Raw genomic sequence first — 21,378 nt, 5'->3', positions numbered from 1 at the left:
CCGATGGTGGGCGCCGATCCACTTCCGCCCGCTGGTTCACCGAGTGTTGCACCCGATACTGCACTAGCACCACCTGTCGTTGCACTTAATCCCGCTCCTGCTGCTCCCCCGGATAGCTGAGATGATGATGATGCGATGAGTGGCCCGCCTGATGCCGCGCTGATGGACAGACGTCCGCGATTAGTGGTCGCTATTCCAACGCCGGATGCTGTGCCACCGGCTGCTACTACACCTGCTGCTGCACCTGCTGGCCCGCCCCCAACCACACCCTGGCCATTAAAGTTGGCGTGCCGGCTGGAAATCAATGATTGCGGCGGATCATAGACACTGAAACCATTCCGTACAACTGGAGATGGTGGTCCGGCCAAGCCGCCGCCAACGGACACTTTGCGCTGCGGCAAATTGATGTCGAGCACCGTGCTGGCGCTGCGTTGTCGTACCGCTGCCACGCCTCCTGCACCTGCCACGCCCACAGCAGCCGCACCCGCCACGCCTCCTCCACCGCCGCCGACGCCGATGCCGCCGATGCCACCGCCACCAACGACGTACTGCTGCTGGCCACTCCTGGCCGGTGAACCCGTTGACACCACTGCCGCTGCCACCGTACCCGCTCCTGCTCCTGCTCCTGCTCCCGATCCTGATCCCACACCGGCAGATGCCGCACCTGGTCCGCCCGGCGGCGTTATTCCCACAGCGCTGCCACTGCGACCGCGTTGCACCTCCTCGACACTATCCAAACGTGAGAAAATTCTGGCCGCCGTTGTTGCCGTCTTTGATGTCTAATATGGGCCAGGAGTGCTCTCCTCCAGATGTGCTCCTCTGGCTCTTATTGGCGCTTCCTGGAAAGAGGGAAACCGAAAAAAAACGAAAAGCGGAGAAACCGCTAGAGTGGCTAATTTCACTTTAATTGCGGCCACTTGACATCGCTCATACGCCCCGTTGCCCAGGCGACCATTTATCCCGGTACTTTTCAGCACTGGCAATTAATGCGCTTATTGCTTGGCCTGGCTTTTGTGCTCAATTTATACACTCATTAACCCCCAAAGGCAAGGGGGCGAGTTTAAATTTTGCTGCCAAGTCATGGTGGGTTTATTCTATTCACAATTCCCCCGGAAATACTCGTCATTTATTTTCACCAGTTAGTTGCGACTTAAGTTTTACTGAAGCAAAATATTTGAGCCAAGCCCACCGAACGCGTCTCTAATTAGCAAGAATAATTCTGGGCATATTTATAGATATTATATTTCAATGGCTAACAAACTGCATTTGTGTGCAGCACAAAAGTTGACAGGCAATCATTGAAACTACATTTTCTATATTTATTTATTCGGCAACTCTAAACAGTTTAAAATTTTGCCAAAACATTTATAAGCTCTGTTTTTGCGTAAATATTTATTTTAATTAAACGATTATAACTCAATGTTATTTTTCGTTATGCTCTAAGCCCAAAAGCATTCTCGTTGCATTTTGCACGTCCACAAATTGAAGCAAACTTTATTCAATTAAAAAAATTCTAAATGTTATGAACATTTAAGTGCTAGCTATCAATTGCCTTATTATCGCTGATGGGCAACAGAACAAAGTCAATAGTTTCTGCAATTCGTATGCATTTACTCCACCATAAGCTGACCATAATCCGATTAAGTGGGTTAAAAAAATGCACATTGGATTTACATCAATTAAACATATTCGAAATAAAGAGTTCACACTTAATGGGAGATATTTTTATGTTGTCAAAAGTGTTAACATAATAAGGATGTTTTTTTGCATAATTATATTTCATTTAAACTTTGGAGATGGGCTTAAAAATGCTGTAAATTTAAAGTTACCACCGCCGTGGAATTCTTTTGGCTGCCTCCCACAAAACGGCACAATTAAAAAGTTAAATGAGCTTGGTCCTGGCCATTCATTCAATTTGGCTGAATTTGTAGAAGGTCGTGTGATTGTTGGCGACAACTTTTCATGAAAATGCGCTTGAAGCGTAATCACTTTATTAATTGCTGGAAATAGCGACAGCCACACACAGAGCAAAGTATTTTTGCATGACTATTTGGCAATTGCCCAAATGGAAGCCTAATGCAATTCGACTTGGCAAGCATGTGTCAAACTGTCTGGCACATATCTAGAATTCTGACTGCACTCACAGCAGCCATGTGGCCCGACGACGACTTTTCCGCTTTTCCGGCTTTTCCGACAACTTTTCCCCCGCCCCCGGGGGCATGTCTACTCTTTGGTGTATATTCTTTGCCGACTGAATTATTCAATGCAAGTAAACATTTTGGCAAGATGCTCGACCCGAAGCCCAGAGGAAAGCCAACAAAATGACTTGAGACATCCTACTTTCCATTTTTTTTTTTTCGTTTTGTTGTCTAGCTCGGTTGGAAAGGAGCACAAGGACTTTGGAAGCCAACGAGGCTACATCAATTTGCCAGGAAACGTAAAACTATTTAGTGGAAAATGTTCACTCGCCCCGGACCTTTGCAATGTGGCGTGAAATTTTTACGTTACGTTAAATAAATTGTGTTGATGGTAAATAAATAAAGTATGAGCGCCCAGAAGCCCAGAAGACCGCATTGTGTGCTTAACGTTGGCCATCTAGACCATGCAGACCATATGCCACTGCGAACAAAGTATCCGCCGACAAAACGACGGACGACTGGACAGCAGGACATCCGAAGGACTCCAGACACCGGACACGGACTGATGACGGCTGACAGAATACGGCGGACAGGATTCGGAGGACGTTGTCCGGCGGAAGACGATTGGCGGAGGCAGCTTTCTAGGTCAGCATTTTGCAATTGAGGGCAAACAAGCTTAAATATTTAAGACGGTTAAGCGTAGCGAATAAATGCGGTTGGCTTTTATGGCATTCTATTCAATCTACGAGCATTTCGGAATATTCTAGTGGCTTCTAGACCGCTTACGAAAAATTTTTGAATCAAATTTATACCAAAAGATATTTTTCCCGGGGCAACTTACATTTAATTCCAATGGAATCTTTTTCACATTTTCTAGGAATTTGTTCTACATTTGCGGCAAGTCTTTTTAGTTTAAGTCATTCGAAAGGAAGTCATAGACTTTTTTTAAATAAAATTATCCCAAAGGTATTTTAATAAATGTTCTAGTAAGTAAATTTTCCAATCCCATTTAGTAAAACAAGAGAGAACGCTATGGTCGCCTTCCCCGACAATCTGGTACCCGTTACTCAGCTAGTGAAAGTGCGAAGAGAAAAAGAATAACATTTTTGTACTCCTAATTACCAATACTAACCAACCTAATCACTTTTTGACCGACTTTGTTAAAATAATTTTTGGCCAAATTTTCGTATTTTTTGTAAGGGGTATCATCATCAAAAATTGCAAAAGATGTGAAAAAAAATATTTTTTTTTTGAAAACACACTTCGATTGGAAATTTAATTACGAACTCAACGAGGTATGACATTCCATATTCGGACCAATATTTCGAATGCTGTGATGAAAATACTGATATTTATAGTCACAAAAACCAGAAAAACGATTTTCGGCCAAGATTAAAAAATTATCATCAAAAATTGCAAAAAATTTGAAAAAAAAAATTTTTTTTTTTTGAAAACACAGTTTGATAGGAAATTTTATTACGAAAATATTCCATATTTGGAGATATATTTCAAATGTTCTGATCAAAATACTGCCACAATCCAAAATCATCATCAAAAATTGCAAAAAATGTGAAAAAAATATCATTTTTTTTTGAAAACACAGTTCGATTGAAAATTTAATTACAAACTCAACGAGGTATGACATTCCATATTTGGAGATATATTTTGAATATTCTGATCAAAATACTGATATTTATAAGCGCAAAAACACATAAAATCGATTTTCGGCAAAAATCCAAAATCATCATCAAAAATTGCAAAAAATGTGAAAAAAAATTTTTTTTTTTTTTGAAAACACAGTTTGATAGGAAATTTAATTACGAACTCAACGAGGTATGACATTCCATATTCGGAGCTATATTTTGAATGTTCTGATCAAAATACTCATATTTATAAGCGCAAAAACACAGAAAATCGATTTTCGGCAAAAATCCAAAATCATCATCAAAAATTGCAAAAAATGTGAAAAAAATATAATTATACCCGTTACTCGTAGAGTAAAAGGGTATACTAGATTCGTTGAAAAGTATGTAACAGGCAGAAGGAAGCGTTTCCGACCATATAAAGTATATATATTCTTGATCAGGATCAATAGCCGAGTCGATTTGGCCATGTCCGTCTGTCCGTCCGTCTGTCCGTCTGTCCGTCTGTCCGTATGAACGTCGAGATCTCAGGAACTACAAAAGCTAGAAAGTTGAGATTAAGTATACAGACTCCAGGGACATAGACGCAGCGCAAGTTTGTCGATTCAGGTTGCCACGCCCACTCTAACGCCCACAAACCGCCCAAAACTGCCACGCCCACATTTTTGAAAAATGTTTTAATATTTTTTCATTTTTGTATTGGTCTTGTAAATTTCTATCGATTTGCAAAAATACTTTTTGCCACGCCCACTCTAACGCCCACAAACCGCCCAAAGCTGCCACGCCCACACTTTTGAAAAATGTTTCGATATTTTTTCATATTTGTATTAGTCTTGTAAATTTCTATCTATTTGCTAAAAAACTTTTGGCCACGCCCACTCTAACGCCCACAAACCGCCCAAAGCTGCCACGCCCACACTTTTGAAAAATGTTTTGATATTTTTTCATTTTTGTATTAGTCTTGTAAATTTCTATCTATTTGCCAAAAAACTTTTGGCCACGCCCACTCTAACGCCCACAAACCGCCAAAAACTGTCCTTCGCACTTAGACTAGCTGAGTAACGGGTATCAGATAGTCGGGGAACTCGACTATAGCGTTCTCTCTTGTTTTTTTTTTAAAACACAGTTCGATTGGAAATTTAATTACGAACTCAACGAGGTATGACATTTCATATTCGGACCAATATTTCGAATGCTGTGATGAAAATACTGATATTTATAGTCACAAAAACCAGAAAAACGATTTTCGGCCAAGATTCAAAAATGATCATCAAAAATTGCAAAAAATGTGAAAAAAAATATAATTTTTTTTGAAAACACAGTTCGATTGGAAATTTAATTACGAACTCAACGAGGAATGACATTCCATATTCGGACCAATATTTCGAATGCTGTGATTAAAATACTCATATTTATAGTCACAAAAACCAGAAAAACGATTTTCGGCCAAGATTAAAAAATTATCATCAAAAATTGCAAAAAATTTGAAAAAAAAAATTTTTTTTTTTTGAAAACACAGTTTGATAGGAAATTTTATTACGAAAATATTCCATATTTGGAGATATATTTCAAATGTTCTGATCAAAATACTGATATTTATAAGCGCAAATAAGCGATTTTTGGCAAAAATCCAAAATCATCATCAAAAATTGCAAAAAATGTGAAAAAAATTTAATTTTTTTTTGAAAACACAGTTCGATTGGAAATTTAGTTACGAACTGAACGAGGTATGACATTTCATATTTGGAGATATATTTTGAATGCTGTGATGATAATACCCTGCGGGTCCTGATATCTCGACGTTCATACAGACGGACAAACGGATATGCCCAGATCGACTTGGCTATTGATCCTGATTAAGAATATATATACTTTATATGGTTGGAAACGCTTCCTTCCGTCTGTTACATACTTTTCAACGAATCTAGTATACCCTAGTACTCTTCTAGTAACGGGTATAAAAATGTAATTACCTAGCAAACAAATAGAAAAAAGCAACATAACTACGAGCACATTATTCAAATAAATGCTTTGCGAGCAGACTGTCATATATTTGTTTTAAAATTTAATTATGGTTTGTAAAACTCCGCCGTGCATAACATTGACAAAACAGAATCAAGTTAATTAAAGCCTTATGCGCTGGTAATAAATCAAATCACACGCCGGCTTATGTAAGCATTATGAATAAAATTAATTTAATATAATTCATAAAATATGCAGAATCTGTCGAGTGGGTATCGCATTTAAAGCAATATTTTCCCATCATTATTCGCTCGCCGAGTGGCAGCTTTAATCGCCGCTCAATGTGGTCGTATAATTGGAGTAATAATGGCGGTGATATCTAATCCATTGATCAGCTCGGGTTCCTAATAAATGTCATTTCCATTTGAATTTCATAAATGCTAGCGGTTGCCTCGTTTCGGGTGCAGTGAAAATCCGTTAATGCGAACCGTTCGTGGCCAGAACACGTGGACTCTTGCCGGTTTTATTGATTTCGTCTTCGGCACGCACCCCAACTGAAGTATCCAAAATTAAATGATAAAAGCGTTGCGCAAACACAACACAGCTCCTGGAACTCGGGCCATTATTTTTGGACCAACTGAGAGGGAAAGCGCGAGATTTTCCTGTGTTAAATTTGACAAAATTCGGGCCTCTGCTTTATGTGTGTGTTCGTTTGTGTATTTAACGTTACAGCCAGCGAGCAATGTGAGTTAAATATTTTTAGCCGAAAGTCAGACGAAGATGGGCAACAAGGCAGTGGAAACAACAACATGTTGCCAACTCAAGCGCTGATTGAAGACAAACACACACCCATACTCACACCCACACAGGCACATCACGCACAGTGGCCAAAACAAACGATGGCAGACGCACGCACACACAGATGGCTCAATTAGAAAAAAGGGAAAAGAAAAGCAGATACGATGGTCCTTTAGCCGCACCAACACACACACACACGCTCAGCCAGGACATTCATACGTAGCTGTGTGTCAGTAAAGGCCCATCTTTTGTTTGCCTTTGCCTCATTTATTGTTCGCCTGCCGAGCAGGACAAAAGCCATGCACAGCAACGGAATTCGTCCTGGGAGTCAAGGATATTTTTTGAAGACTTAAATACAAAAACTGTGTAAAATCTGGGGTTACTTGCCAGTTAAGTTCAAAGCGACCGATGATGGTTGGCATTTGAGTTTATTTTTAGTTATTGGCATTTGACTTACGAAGGATATCGAAAAAATTATGAAACAAATTATATTCTTTTTTTGTGCTTCATTCAATTCTAGTATATTTCCCCAGGAAATCAAGTAAATCAAATCTATGAACATTTTGCTTAGTATACCTTTCATTTGCCGAGTGTAACGAAGTTTCGTATTTCACATTCAGCAACAAATGCGTTGGCGTGCCGGATGAAGAACAGAAGTGGAAGCAAAGTTGCTCCCCCGTTGCAAGTCATCTACGTTTGCAACGCTTCTGGGCAGGAGCAGATGAAGGAATATTCATTGCATACTTTCCAGCAATTTCCATTCGCATTTCTTGCCGTCTAACGACAACTGCTGCGGTTGCACCTGCTGCAATGCTGCAATGCTAATTACCTTCACTCCCCAAGCATCTGCTTCAGATGAACCCGAGGATCTCAATGGGTTGGGCAATAATCTCGGTCCATTATAAAGGGTACAAGCCCCGTAGGAGATACGTACGTAGAGGAAGCTGAGAGGCGAGAGTTCAATACACGGGAACAGTAGGAACAGCAGGAACAGACGGAACAGAGCAGAACGAAGTGGAGCTTATCCCCCATTTGGCAGTGCCCTCGGGCCATTGGAGCATTTGCATATTACGTATACGGCACGTGAACGAGCCCGGGGAGCAGAGCTGCTGTCACTGAGGCATTAACGCTGCTTAATTAAATCTTTTGCGTAATTTGTTTAGCCAGGCGCCGCAGTGGCCACTTGAAAATTGAATGGAAATCGAGTGTGTGGCAAACAAAGGCATCTTAAGACTTTGGCTAAGTGCGACCGATGAGGATTCATAATTGAATTGCGTTGGCCAAGTGGTAACTGCAACGCCAGCAAAAGAGACACAATCGTGGCATAATTATGAGCCACCAAGGATTGTAAACTGTTTTCATCGACCGAAATGAAATTAGTGCCACAAGGAAACCTAATTACTGGGCTCCAAGCTAGTTCGAGAAAAACCCCCCCCCCAAAAAGTAACGAAACAATTCCTTCGAATGGTCAATTAATTTGGGTTGAGCAGGAGTTTTTGGTCCTGAGATGTTTTTGTTATTCTCATGCGTGCGTGAGCACAATATGTTGCCATTTGTTTGGCTAGGCGGATTAATTGCCAGGCCAATATGCGTCAAAGTCAGGCTTCGTTGCCCCCGTGCGTTAATATGTTTGTCTATGGCTTTTGGCCAGCAACCCGGATCCTTGCTGCCTGAGTAATCAGTTTTCAATAAAGCCGCTACGCTCGGGTATTTAACGGCTTAACCCAGTGCTACAATCGTGTTAACAGGATGTTCGCAGGCAGGGATATGCTGGGGCAATCCAATTTGATTGCTTATTAGTGCTTCAGTGCTCACGCAACATGAATTTTAGTGTGCCGTTGCATTCGGCAGATATCTCATTTATTCAATTTTGATTTGATATCAATGTAGCATGGTTAAATTACAAATTTAATGAGCTAAACTTTTGCAGACATGCTCCTGCCAAATATTTCAAATTGAACTGAAATTTAAAGAAATAAAATACGCCATAGTTTAACACTTTTCAATGCGTTACCACGTTTCCAATTACCAGTTAAAACACATTTTATGAAAAAAGGAAATAATTTACCAAAAAATATTTATAGTTCGAATATTTCGTAGGTTTGGTAAATAAAAACCTTTGAAACTGCAAGTGCCACAACCACATTCGACTTCCAAATGTGGCAGCCACATCGACAAGGATTCCTAATTAATTTTGTGCGCACTGCACGCTCAATGGCAAAAATGTTCCAAAAATGCCAATGCAAAATGATGCATTTCAGTTTGCCAGGCGACAATGAAATGCAAATTGCCATAGTGTCAAATGTGGCAAATACATTTCGAATTGCATGGGCGTTCGCAGAGCGTGTGGGCCACAAACTAATCGAGCAGAATTGTGGCACAAAAGTGTGTTATTTACTCAACAAAAGTGTACAAATAAATAAAGGGTGAAACTGGGCATGTTGAAGCTAAAGGTATTGCATTAGAATTGTTTTAAAAATCATCTATGTTAATTCCAAAAATGTAGAACTATAAAAACTTTGAGTTCTTCTTAAGCCTTTCTGAAAATTTAGATACGATGCCCATAAGTATGTAAAAATTTTATTGAATATTTGATTTTATTAAAAACCATTCAAAAACGTGTAACAGGAATGCTGTTGTAATATATTATATGTGCCACCGAAAATTCAGCTTGTCTTTACTTTTTGTGGCATTTTAATTTTAAAAACGAGTCCGTTCTTCGTTACATTGTATATTAAAAAAAAATGATTTCGCATTCTTGTAATCTGAGTACATAAGTAATGTGGATTGTATCTCCAGTGCAAACTTCAGGGAGAAAACATGAGGTTGCAGAAAAATGTAGCTGTCTGTGCCATTAATTTCAACGCTCAATTATGTGCATAAATGCAGCAAAAAATACATAGCAAAAAAGGGAAGAAAACAAACAACAAACCAGGCCATCCGCACACAAAAACAAGAAAACACAAAACATACATCCAGCGCAGAAAGTTTTCCCCCACCTCAGTGCTCAGTTGACTTAATGCTTAATGGCATTTAGGGGGCACTGTGGAAATTATTTTAAATTACAAAGCCAGAACTCAGAAAAAGTCCTTGAAGCTGTCGCTGATGTTGAGTTATTGTCCTTTGTCGGCGGGCAAAAGACATTACACTATTATGTCATTACACGCTTTTCCTTCATTTTTTCATAAATTCACGTTCCTTCCTTAGTTGGAGTTGCCTGTAGTTATTTAAAATCACTTAAAATTGGCAACATCCAGAAGTTTCCCATTTGCACTCTCCACGCAGCTTTCACATCTACTTATAACTTTTGATTTGACTTGCAGGCTAAATTTTAAGCCAGAAATTTGCATAAGTTTCAAGTGGAATTTTACGCAGAAAAAAGGAAGAAAAGTCAACTACTAACGGCCAGTTCTCGAGTGGCTAAAGTTGATGCAGAAACTATTGCATTGAGATGGAAAATTGCAGCAGGATTGGATCCAATTTCAAGCAAATTGTTTTCCTTTTGTTAAATGTGCAGAACTGAATTATAATAGCCGAGTTTTTGCAATGACCTAAATATACTTGAAGGGCAGTTAGAGCCGTGTTAAAAAATAAAGGTCATTAGTTGAGGTAAAAGGTAAGTAGATCAGGTACGCCACAATTTTGTAGTTTCACTTTAATTAATAGCTACCAAATAAAAAAGGATTAAGCTATGAATTTGGTTTTAATTCAGAGGTACCAAAATGATTTACAAAGCAGAAAACGAAAAATATTATGCCACTGTCCGCCACTCAACTCAACTGTTATTATCTAATCAGTTTCCAATTAAGTAAAACAATTTCTTTTGATTAAATATACATTACACCTTAAATTCACGTATATATTCGCAAACTGCAAGTACAAAGCAAACAAAGCTAATCACATCCAATTAATGTAGGTTGCAAAAGACAACTACTACTACTTTTGAGCTTCATTATCAAAAATATTTCGCACACACAAGGTCAATTAAAGTTGCCCTTCACACATTATTAAGATTTTCCATCAGACACATGTCAGTGCGAGCATCAAATTCACTCGGAATTCCTCAAATAATCACAATTTAATTAGTTGCAAACAGTTTTTATGGCACACAGCACTTGACTCGTAGCCTGCGAGTACTTTTTAATTAGTTGCGTTTATGGTTGCGACTTTAATGCATTTTGGCAGCTGAAAATCAAAGGACAAAGTCGAAATACCCAGTGAAAGCTCTTGGAAAGTTCAAACATTTTGAATGTGGTTTTCAGGGTTTTTCCAGTCAGTTTTCCCCCCTTAATGCGAGTTGTTCACTCACCTGAAATGACCAGGTATGCCGCACGGATCACAATGCAAAACCAAGACCGCCGAGCTGTGGCAAATAAAAAATACATTTTCACTTTTATGACTGCTATATAGAGAGGAGTAACTTTAAGTTTATTTTCCAATGCGATATTTAACTTTGCGAAAATCGCAAAATAATTCAGAAAATTGAAATTAAAACCACTGTTCTTGGCTGTTAAATATAAGAGAGAATATTCAATTTCTTTTTGACCTCAACAGTGTAATGGAATAAGAATAGATTCGACTTAAATTCAGTTGCGCAATGAAGTGGAATTATTTGTTTAACTTTTAATATTCTTCATTTCATTCATTTTGACAAACTTTTTATTCAAAAATCATGAAATTCTATTCTAGGTAAATTTTAAAAGCCACTTTGATTCATTGAATAGAAAACCTATTAACTTTTTTGTTATTTTGTAACCGATTTATTTGTAATATAAAAATGTTTTGAACCTAAGCGAATCAAAAATATATTTTTTCTTTTACTGGCACTTTATGTGAGTTAAGTTTTTGCACAAAAATTGAACTTGAAGTGAGTTTTCTTTCGCTTTACCGCTGCCTGGGAAAGTTTCGTGTAAACGCAAGGAAAACTCGCGAAATCAATTCAACGTTTTTTTAGCACTTGATAATCGCCCAACGGAAAATGAACGGCACACTCAACGGTTAACGGCTAACGGTTATGCGATTCTAAAAGCGTGTGCTGAACGTTCAACATTTGGTACAAAGAAAAACGGCAGCGCCGACGACACTTTCACATTAATTAAACGCGTTTATATGCAGCACGCACACATACACACACAATACAGGTGTACACCAACAGGATGCGAGTGCTTTACCTGGCTACACGTGTGTCTGTGTGTTTGTGTGTGTGTGTATGTGTATATGCGCTGACCGTTGCGTATCCGCACCGTTGGCTCTTAGAATTCGCTGTGTGAGTGTGTGGGTGTCCTCTAGAATTTCGCTGCCACACGTTCGCACGCCGTAAAGTCCCTAAACAGACTGAATGTGCTGCGACTCCGCCGGAAAGTCGAATGCTCCGTGCCGCGAAGCAACAGCTCGAAAAAGTCCCAATCAAACCCAAGAAAATGACCCAAACTGTTGCGCAAAATTGGGGAAATGCCCCTTAAGCGACGTACTAAACGGGATATGTTCTTTGCGCATGCGTTGAGTAGGGGAAAATGCTGTACTAAAACAGCTGAGAAGCAACAGTTTGTTGTCGGTGGGGCGCAGCGGGGGCGGGTGGGGAAGTGGGTGAAGGACGCTCCGCCGGTTCCCAGAAGTGGGTCTCTCAGTCAATGTCACACTCGCAGAGTTATCTTTTTTCGGGTATGTAAATGTGCGTTGGGCGCCACTTTCTTTGCAGCTGTTTTCAGCTGTTTGCTTGCCTCAAAGGAAAAGTAATGGAAAACTGGCAATTACCCAGTCGGAATTTTTGGGTAGACCTCGTCTACTGCAATTAGTATGCCCACTGAGAACATTGACGCCCTTTTATTTGCACATTAAACATTGAACATTGAACAGGTGGACCAAACCTATTCGTCTGCCAGACGCGTCGCGCACGTGACGCAAATATATCTGCTGTATTTAATTAGTTCGTAATTTTTATGCCACACATGAACTGTGGTCAGGTTAAAGTCTCCACGGGCACAGTGGCAACGATATCCTGACGATGTCCTGCGACGCCAAAGTTTGCCGTTATTGTTCGCCATCCGCCGTGAGCGGCATTAGACAGCACTGATTACTGTCTGCCCTTTGATTTCGCTGACAATGCGTCGGCTATAAATAAGCGATCAATGGGTCAGTGAAAATCGATACCCCTGAATAGCATCTATTTCACCTTACTACCTAAAATACCTTATTTCTATTCTACGCTATGACAATCTCTGTGGGATGTCTATAAATATATGCTCTTAAAGAACTTATGTAAATTTTGTTAATATAACTTTCGCGGAAAGACTACGATATTTTACCATTTTAAACTGAGCACTTATTTTTGAAATTTTGAACCAACTATATATCCTAAACAGGATTTTATTTCAGATTACTTTTTATAGAATCTACGTACATATATCTATATGTATAAGCTTCATGCTACTCAAATCTGTCAATCGAATTACAAAAATTTAACGAATTCAATTTATATCAATGCCAATATCTTAAACTTGTTCATTTGAATTTTGAATATTGTAGCCATTTGCATAGTAGTTTCCCGGAACTTTAACTCATCAAAAGGCAGGAATGTAAAGTTCAAGGGCACTTCTTTCTAATCAGTAATTCAATCAATTCATTTATTTTAAGTTCCCGTGTAGTCTGAAGCTTTTTGAGTGATTCGACCTCGATGTTATGGTTTTATAATGCATCAATAACTTTCGCAACCTTGCCAAAGGTTGCCATAATCGAAACTAATAAGTGAGCGGTCTATTAATAAATATTTGTTCAATTAGCAAACTAGTCGTAGATGCTCTGAAACGAATGACAAGGCTAAATCGCAAAGGTCATCAAAAGGGCCAGACGAGTTGGCAAAATCACTTGCCCTTGCCCTCGTGCATGTCTCTCCATCCATTTGGCTACATCCTTGCTGCAGTTTATTCCGCTTCTTTATAAATAACGCCAGAAAGTATGCTGCATAAAATGTGAGAGCTTTTGGGAGGGTGGGGGGTGAAGGTGAAAAATTGCAAGTGGAAAATCATGGTGGGTGGCTGGCAAGCACTGAGGCCATAGTACACATGTTTTCCCACTCCCCGCTGTTTGCCTTCAATGTTTTTCTAAGTCTGTTTGCTTTGCCTCACATGCACGCACATTTGTTTATTCACGGTGTCGATCCCAGAGAATCTGCGATATGCACAGGCGAGTAAATGGATACATTTCCCGTTTCAGTTCACATTCCGATTGCAAATCGCATTGGTTAATGGACTGCATGCGTTGTAATCACCAAGGATATAACAAATCCTTGCTATCCGAAAATATCACATTTATATTCACGGGCATTTTGCAGTTCAAGCGGCCAACTGAGATTTAAATTTGCGGCTTTAACCGTGCATCGATGTGAATATTGATGGCCACTCGCCCACATGATAAAATATTATATTTAAAATCAGCAGAATACGGAAATCAAAACTGCAATGTCGACAACCACAAGGCAAATCGAACAACAAATCATATCCGGTTTCGTTCTGCCCATAAAAACAAGTGGAGCCTGAAATATTTCAATAATATTTTGTCTGTGTCTGCCACGCCAGTTCGCTATTCCGAAAATTGTAATTGTAATCCTAGAAATTCCATAAAAAAAATTCCTCACAGCATGGTTTTTCATTTTCACAAAATATCCTTGCATGGTTATTTAACAGTCACTTGTTTTTTGAATGACCGAGTAATTTTGCACATTTATGCATATGTCTGCTATTGAAAACACTTGTTTGGAAGCCAAATGGTGAACATGTTCGGTTTATTTTAATCTCTAAAGCCAATGCTGTTTTGCCATTCCTATAACCATAACCATTTTAACAGCTGTATTTTTAGTAGTTTATAAATATTACCAGCAATAAGGTCAACTCAAATAGAGAAATACGTAGACCTTACACTTCTGATGGCAAATTGTTAAGCGATGTCAATAGCTATATAGCATAAATTATGTAGAACTTATAGTTCAGACATTGTCACTAATTATCAATGTTCCCCGCTGCCGTCCACAATAATAGAGTTTAATTTGCGGACCTGGCTTAAATGTGCAGTAAACAGCACTAACCAGAACTGGCCCGAGGTGCGTACACAGCTTTGTTGGCTAAACAATTTGAAAATTTAAGTTAATTTCTCTGCTCGTACGCAGAGGCTTAATTGACCGAACGTCGGTCGCACATTTGTGGGGACAGACAATTAGGTTTTGGACATGTTTTCGCATACAACAACGGGGCAACCACAGAAGCCAACAATGTATGACTATGGCCTAATAACAATCAGCAGGATGCTTGGTTATCTAGTTGGAAGGCCGGTTAACTGGCTGGTTGGTTAGCTGGTTGGTTGGATGGAAGCAACAACACTTTAGAACGGCCTACACGGACCCCGGCTAATACAAACATGAAAGTTAATTATACCGAAAGTAGACTGACATGAATTTATATGGTCTAATAATATGCCTCGAGCTGAAAGGCAAAAGGCAACTTCTACGGCAACGGCATTCATCCCCTTGGCGGGTTTACGCTTCGCTTAATGGTAAACAATAATTAAAAGTGACAAGTAAATTAGTTTCAGCCGTCAGCTGATTGCGTTGAGAATGCCGGCGAAGTTGTTTCGCTAATTTTTTATTAGCCACAGCGATCTGGCGGAAACCGATAGGGCTTAGAAGAGTTTCCGGTGTTTTTGGCCGGGAAATTTGCACCTGCACGAGCTGCAGGAGCTTTTGTTTTCGCCATCGCTTTCGTGCGATGTTTTATTCATGCGACTATTAACTGATTTTATCACGCTACAAATATGCACTACAGGGCGTATGCATAATAAATTCCAGACACCGTTTCCAGGCATTGTTACCGCTACCGCTCTTACAGCTCTAACCGCTTTTACTGCAACAGCAGCTGCTTTTCTCGCAGGACGAATCTGTGCGCCGTTTTGCGGCAATCTTCGACGCATTTTTATATGCCCACGCTGTTTTATGACCTTGTTTATCCTTGTCACATGGCCCAAAGTCTTTAAGCACCGACCACAACTTTGATGAACTCGTAAAAAAGAATAACGAATAAGTGGAAATGAATTAGTGGCAAGGGTCGAATGAAAGTTACCCCGTAATTGGTGGCATAAATTGCCAGGACATAGGATTGGTTTGCTATGCGAATACTTAGTGCTTGGTAATTAATGTTATGCTATTTACACAACATAAATTCCTACAAATATAGGTTTAATAATAGAACAAAGAAAGTCACAATAATAGCTATAATACCCCCGATTATTATTTCTGAATAAAAGACCCGCCGGAAGTATGCGTAATTCGGTTCGGTCTAAGAAACAGGAGTCTGTTTGTGATGCCTCTTCATGAATGAGTGAATAAATTCCAAAATGGTTGTCAAAAAAGCGTCACAGAGAAATTAATGATGACTTTTATACGCGGATAATTCATGGCATTTTCATAATACACCCACCCAAACGGGCACACATGGGATACCTTTAATTTGATTTCTAAAAAAGGAAAAATGTGAAAAATATTTATATATGTGAACGCACGAAGCAAGAATGCCAAAAAGGGACAGACTCAAAAAAAACAGGAGAAAAACCCAAATTACATAAACATATTTGTGTGCGTGTGTATGTGCTTATTCTTGTGACTTGGCGACTTTTTAAAAAGCTTTTTTATGCTCGTTTGCATACACTCTGATTTTGATAGCATTCAAAGACAGTTTAACAGTCGTCATGCGATTTATAACGCATAATAAGACAATCAGACGGAGAAAAAGTAAAAGAAAGAAATGGAGAAATGCGGCCACGTGCAAAGAAAAACCCGCAAATAAATACTATACATATAAATTTGTGGCTTCAGGTCCTCTAAGGCGATAAAGCAAATTGACAATTTCCCCGACCGACGACCGCTTTCGCATTTCCCGGCCAGCTTGTCAGCTTCTTACGGCGGTCAGCAAAGTTGTCAAAGTATTTGCGGCACAAAAGTTTCTCTTTCGTCCTTTTATTTCAAAACTAAAAACCAAACTAAACACGTACCTCGAGCTCAGCAAATAAGGCTAGGATTCTATTGGATGTCTGGGCTGTGGCAAAGGTAAAAGTCGCAAAATTGAGAAACTTTTGTATGGGCGTTAAAATCCTTTCTGAGAAATGCCATATTATTGCGGCGCTGTGATTTGCATTTATTTTTCTTAGTTTTTTAAGTGCAGCTTAAAGGATTCACTGAAACTGGCTGGCACTATATTAAAATAAAACAAAGATAATAATTTAATTGCTTTTAAATTTGGGGATTTAAGCATTTTACAGTTGACCAATTTCATTTAATTCAAACTTGAGACTTTTTTTTGGCTTATGGAGATGGAGTCCTTGATCTTATAAAGATTTGCGGTTGTATTATTTAATCGAAGCTCAAGCTATTTAATCAGCTCAATCAATAAATTTAAAGCCACTTAGCCTGATTACACTAACCACTTTTGTTTTCGCCACAGGACTTCAAAAAGGATTGAAAAAAGGGACCCTATTTTTTGTTTGTTACTCTTCCAGAATATGGCGAGTGCAATCAATGCCAAATTGAAAATTCAATTTTAGTTAATCGGCTTACGCTAACCTTATGGCATAGCTCTCCGGTATCATAATTCAACTTTCACTTTTTTCCGCCGCCACGACCACATATGAAAATATGTACGTAGGAAGGAGTTCGTATGTGGCACAGTCGAAACTTTTGGTTGCCATGACGAGGTTTTTGTGGTTGTCGTTGGATGCAGCTGCAAAAATGTTCAGCCGGCTGCGCAGCACGGCTAACCAAACACCAGCATATTTTATTGAGTTTTCCCCTGGTTTTCCCTGCCTTCCACCAACCCAAACCACCCACTTTATCCTTCAAATATGTCTGTGAAAAATATGGCCAAGTTTTTTGCGGGCGAGGGTGAGGCAGCAGCCGCTGGCAATTGAATTTTGGGTGAGGTGGGTAACATTTTAGTGCTGGCATTGATTTTGGGAATCTCCTTCCCTGATGATGACCCACAAAAATATCTATCACATTTCTTTTTCACATGAATGCCAAACAAAAATTTCATTTCTATATGTTAAAACAGTATAGCTATAGTTCGCAGAAAAATAAGTTTAAGTGTGTGCCACAAAAGTTTAGAAAGAAGGTCAATTAATAAATTCATTTTGTCCCAGAAAAATTCTCAGAATTCCTAAAAAATAATTGAAAAATATTTATCTTCTAAGCACCTAACGAAAGCAACTATGTAATAGATACAGGCAACAAAGGAAAATTGCCACAAATTTTATTTCGTTTTTAATCCAAAAATGCAGACAACGAATTCAATTTAATATTGAAGTGCCTTGAAATTCGTGTGAAGACCTAAGATATTGAAGGTCTGAAGGTAGTCTGAACTTTTAATTAGTTCACTGTGTGAACAACAGACCGGAAATTAAGCCAGTGAACATGTGTGTGTCATGTTTTACCAGGCTTTGCTTCTCTCTCCACACACACTTACATCCACTTACGGATGGGCTAACCCAAACCCAAACCCAACTCGAAGACCGCCAGCCAACGAACCAACCAACCAGTCGACCAAACAGCCAGCCAGCGATGTCCTTTTCATGCAGGAAACACTTTAATAAAGGACTGGGTGACCGAAGCGGCGGGCTGCAAAAATGCCTAGCGCCAGGACCTAGAGACCACGGCTCAAACAGGACCTCTCTTCATTTGGATGAGTGCATGTGGGCGTGGGCGTGGGCATGGCCATGTGCAGAGCTGCGTACGTGCCACGCCCATAGAGATATGTGAACCGACCATTAATTAGCCTTTGTTTTAAAGCACAGCACTAAAATTGAAATGCATTTTTCACGTCACATTTCAGCCACTGCCGCTGCTTTTGCTTGCCCTCGAGGGGCCAAATGGATGTTTATCCGCTGCGAAATGCATAAAAGCGTGCGGAGTGCATGCAAATGCAGTGGCAGTTGCATACAGAATGCACTTGTAACTGCGGCGGCAAACAAGGTACAGGTAACTCAATTCACTCGACATCGCTATGCGGTGTAATGCGATACGGGTATTTTTTCTACATCCCTGCAATTTGCAGCATTAAGTGAAAAAAACGTGGATGCAACATGCAAAACACAATCAATCTTCACTTACTAAAAGCTTCACTTTTTTTTGGGTGGAAAAAAGCGGTGGATGCGGTGGAAAACAAGTTTTTTGACTGAAATTTAACTTCAACAAAAAACGAGATTTTGGATTTATCAGGAAAGCAGTAGTTTTTGGTTCTGCTTAAAATGATATGATTTATACCATATATATATGTACATATATTATATTATAAAGTTTGTTTGGTGAAAATATTTTCTGTTGCATAGAGTTTTCAAAATGTTTCTCAATTACCAGCTAATTTGTGTTGCCTAAAGCAATCTTGCGGCAACGAAAGTTTGACTAAGACAACTTCAACTTGATGTTTATTTAGAAACTACTCAGCTCACTCACAAATGCATTCAAGCCAGTTGAGTGAATGGAGTGCGGCTGTCACCTGAGTGCGATGCAACCGAATACAACCTGCGATTCCCAGGTGCATTCGCCATAAGAGCAATAACAACAATATGCATATTTCATGGCTGGCAACTGGGCCAAAAGCGAAAAAGCAAGGGGGGAGAGGTGAGTAAGACGGAGAAAGTGGAAAAAGAAGAAAAAGTATAGAGAAATTGAGTGCAACAAAACGGCGGATGGCAGAAGCGTAATCGCAGTTTGAACTGCACTCTGGCAACATTTTTTTGGGGTTCTTTTGGCCACGTCGTTGGTTTCGTTAGTTTCGCACTTGCCTGTCGGCCACATGGTGTTCCTGTTGCCCCAGTATCCTGGCGAATGTCCTGTTCTGTGCATCCTTTTCGGCCACACACATATAGCTGCATGTGCATGTGTATGTAAAGATACGAAGTGTGGGCGTGCAGCCAGCAAATGCATTATTTACAAACTTGCAACGAGCATTGGAGCTTCGCGGAGGCGGTAGTAAAAACTTCACTGCGCAATATGCGGAGTATCAGCCGGTAGCTTTTCCCCGCCCACAAAATCCTGCAGATGGTCTTCATTTCGCTTTTCACCCAGCCCCATTCTATATACACATATGTATATATATTTTTTTGCACCAGCCACCTTGATTCTAATTAGACTCACGCACAGCGTGTTTTTGGGGTCTTTTATCCTGCGGGTTAACTCGATTTCCGGTTGGATGCGCTTTTGTTTGTGTCGGTGACCGGAAATTAGTTTCGTATATTCATTGCCTCTTGTTCACGCCATTATTTGTGTGATAGGGGTTTTTCATTTGCTGCGAGATATCTTATTTGATTTGGTACCCCAGCTTTGAGTATTTGCCCTGCCAGTAGTTGGACTAGAAATGTGTTTACTCTGCTTGCAATCAGTTTGATCACAGAGGAAAAATGATAGCGAAAAGGGTTAACGAATCAATGTTTATCACAGCAAATTGTGTTTAATATATGAAGCATTTTCCATTGACTCAATACATTGAGTCAAAAAATAACACATTTTCCTTTAAGCTTTATTAATAAATAGTATTTAAGACTACACAATGGTTTTGCACATTTAAATAAAAAGGAATTATTAACACGTCTTAGTTAGTTTTTCTCCTTGTGTTCGGTGGAAAACCCCAAATCGAAGCCACTTTTGGCCAACTGAGATGCGTCCAATGGCCGTAAAGACTGCTCATATTTCATTGGCCAGCTGTGCAGCACTCAGGGTAATGAAAATCACATAGAAGCCAAAAAGTTGAGAAACTCTGTTTGCATCTAGTTCGCTTACATGCGTAGCCAAAAATATTTACGCAAAAAGTCAACATGCATTTTAATTTGAGTGTTGCTACTCAGGTTGCAACTGGAGCCAAGACGAGACTCTTGAAAATTTCTCATTTGAAAGTCGAGCACACAGAAACCATCGAGAGTGTGTCAAAAATTTGCAGCATTGGCATTTCAAATTCTCCTCGAGTGGGAAATACTCGAGACTCTGCACTCGAGCAAAGGCAATTTGCGTCAAACCTCAAGGAATCGGTACGGATTTCACATTAGCCCCATGACATCTCTGAATGCGGCACACACACACACAAAAACACACACAGACGAACAACAATGTGGGAGGCCAAGTAAATGGAGGGCAGAGATTTGGTTTTGGCTTGTTAAAGTAGAAATAACAATTCCTAGAATTACAATAAAAGCGGCAACAGCAACAGGCTAAGTATAGGCATTACCCTTTGGACGGGTGTCCTTCGCCACGGCTGACTTGCCTCCACTTGAGGCACTTTAAGTCCCACTCCCACTCCCAGTCCCAGTCCCATTCCCAGTTCAAGTTCGAGTTCGAGTTCCCAAGTTCCCAAGTTCCCAAGTTCCAGTTTCCATTCGCATTCCCTTCAGCGGGGTTTTTGGTTTTGGGTCCTCTAAGTCCCGTGTCGTGTCGTGTGGCGTGGCGTGGCGTCCGTGTCGTGTCCCCTGCCTCACACCACCACTAATACAACGAGATTAAATGTCCTGTCGCAGCGGGCTTAGGCATTAAGCTCGGGTCGATTCGCCTCCTTGCGACACTGCCTCGATTTCGTTGGAGCTCTGGCTGCGGGAGTGCTGCTGTGTTTGTATACGATTTTGGTAGAAATTACTGGATGACAACTGGAAAGTGAACTGGAACAAAAGCTACGTTATAAAAGATATGGCACTGTATTAAATCCTGGTTTTCGTGAATTAAATACCTACATACACCAACAATATTACCACAATACACCAACAGTACACCAATAACACTCTAACTTTACGGTAACAATTCCGCGACACTATTCCGC

At 39.9% G+C, this 21,378-nt stretch overlaps 1 protein-coding gene across 1 annotated transcript; it reads right to left on the bottom strand.

Annotated features, from left to right (window-relative positions):
• Positions 1–85: 85 nt before the first annotated feature.
• On the bottom strand, positions 86–20,883 carry LOC122319573 (spidroin-1-like). The gene is made up of 3 exons (XM_043207019.1): positions 20,797–20,883; positions 245–779; positions 86–159 (listed from the first exon to the last, which is right to left on the bottom strand). Exons 1-3 carry the CDS (start codon positions 20,881–20,883, stop codon positions 86–88), a joined length of 696 nt encoding a protein of 231 aa, XP_043062954.1.
• Between the last annotated feature and the right edge of the window lie 495 nt (positions 20,884–21,378).

The sequence above is a fragment of the Drosophila yakuba genome, chromosome 3L (genome assembly GCF_016746365.2).
Source record: "Drosophila yakuba strain Tai18E2 chromosome 3L, Prin_Dyak_Tai18E2_2.1, whole genome shotgun sequence".
NCBI lineage: Eukaryota > Metazoa > Arthropoda > Insecta > Diptera > Drosophilidae > Drosophila > Drosophila yakuba.
The sequence above is the reverse complement of the archived record's forward strand: the minus strand, read 5'-3'. Positions and strand labels throughout refer to the sequence as shown.

Coding starts and splice junctions, on each gene's coding strand:
- LOC122319573 (XM_043207019.1), bottom strand. CDS start 20,883: ATGGGACTGGGACTGGGAGTGGGAGTGGGACTTAAAGTGCCTCAAGTG. Junction 780..20,796: donor GAAGGACACCCGTCCAAAGG/GTAATGCCTATA, acceptor GGCCCATATTAG/ACATCAAAGACGGCAACAAC. Junction 160..244: donor GGTTGGGGGCGGGCCAGCAG/GTGCAGCAGCAG, acceptor TCTGTCCATCAG/CGCGGCATCAGGCGGGCCAC.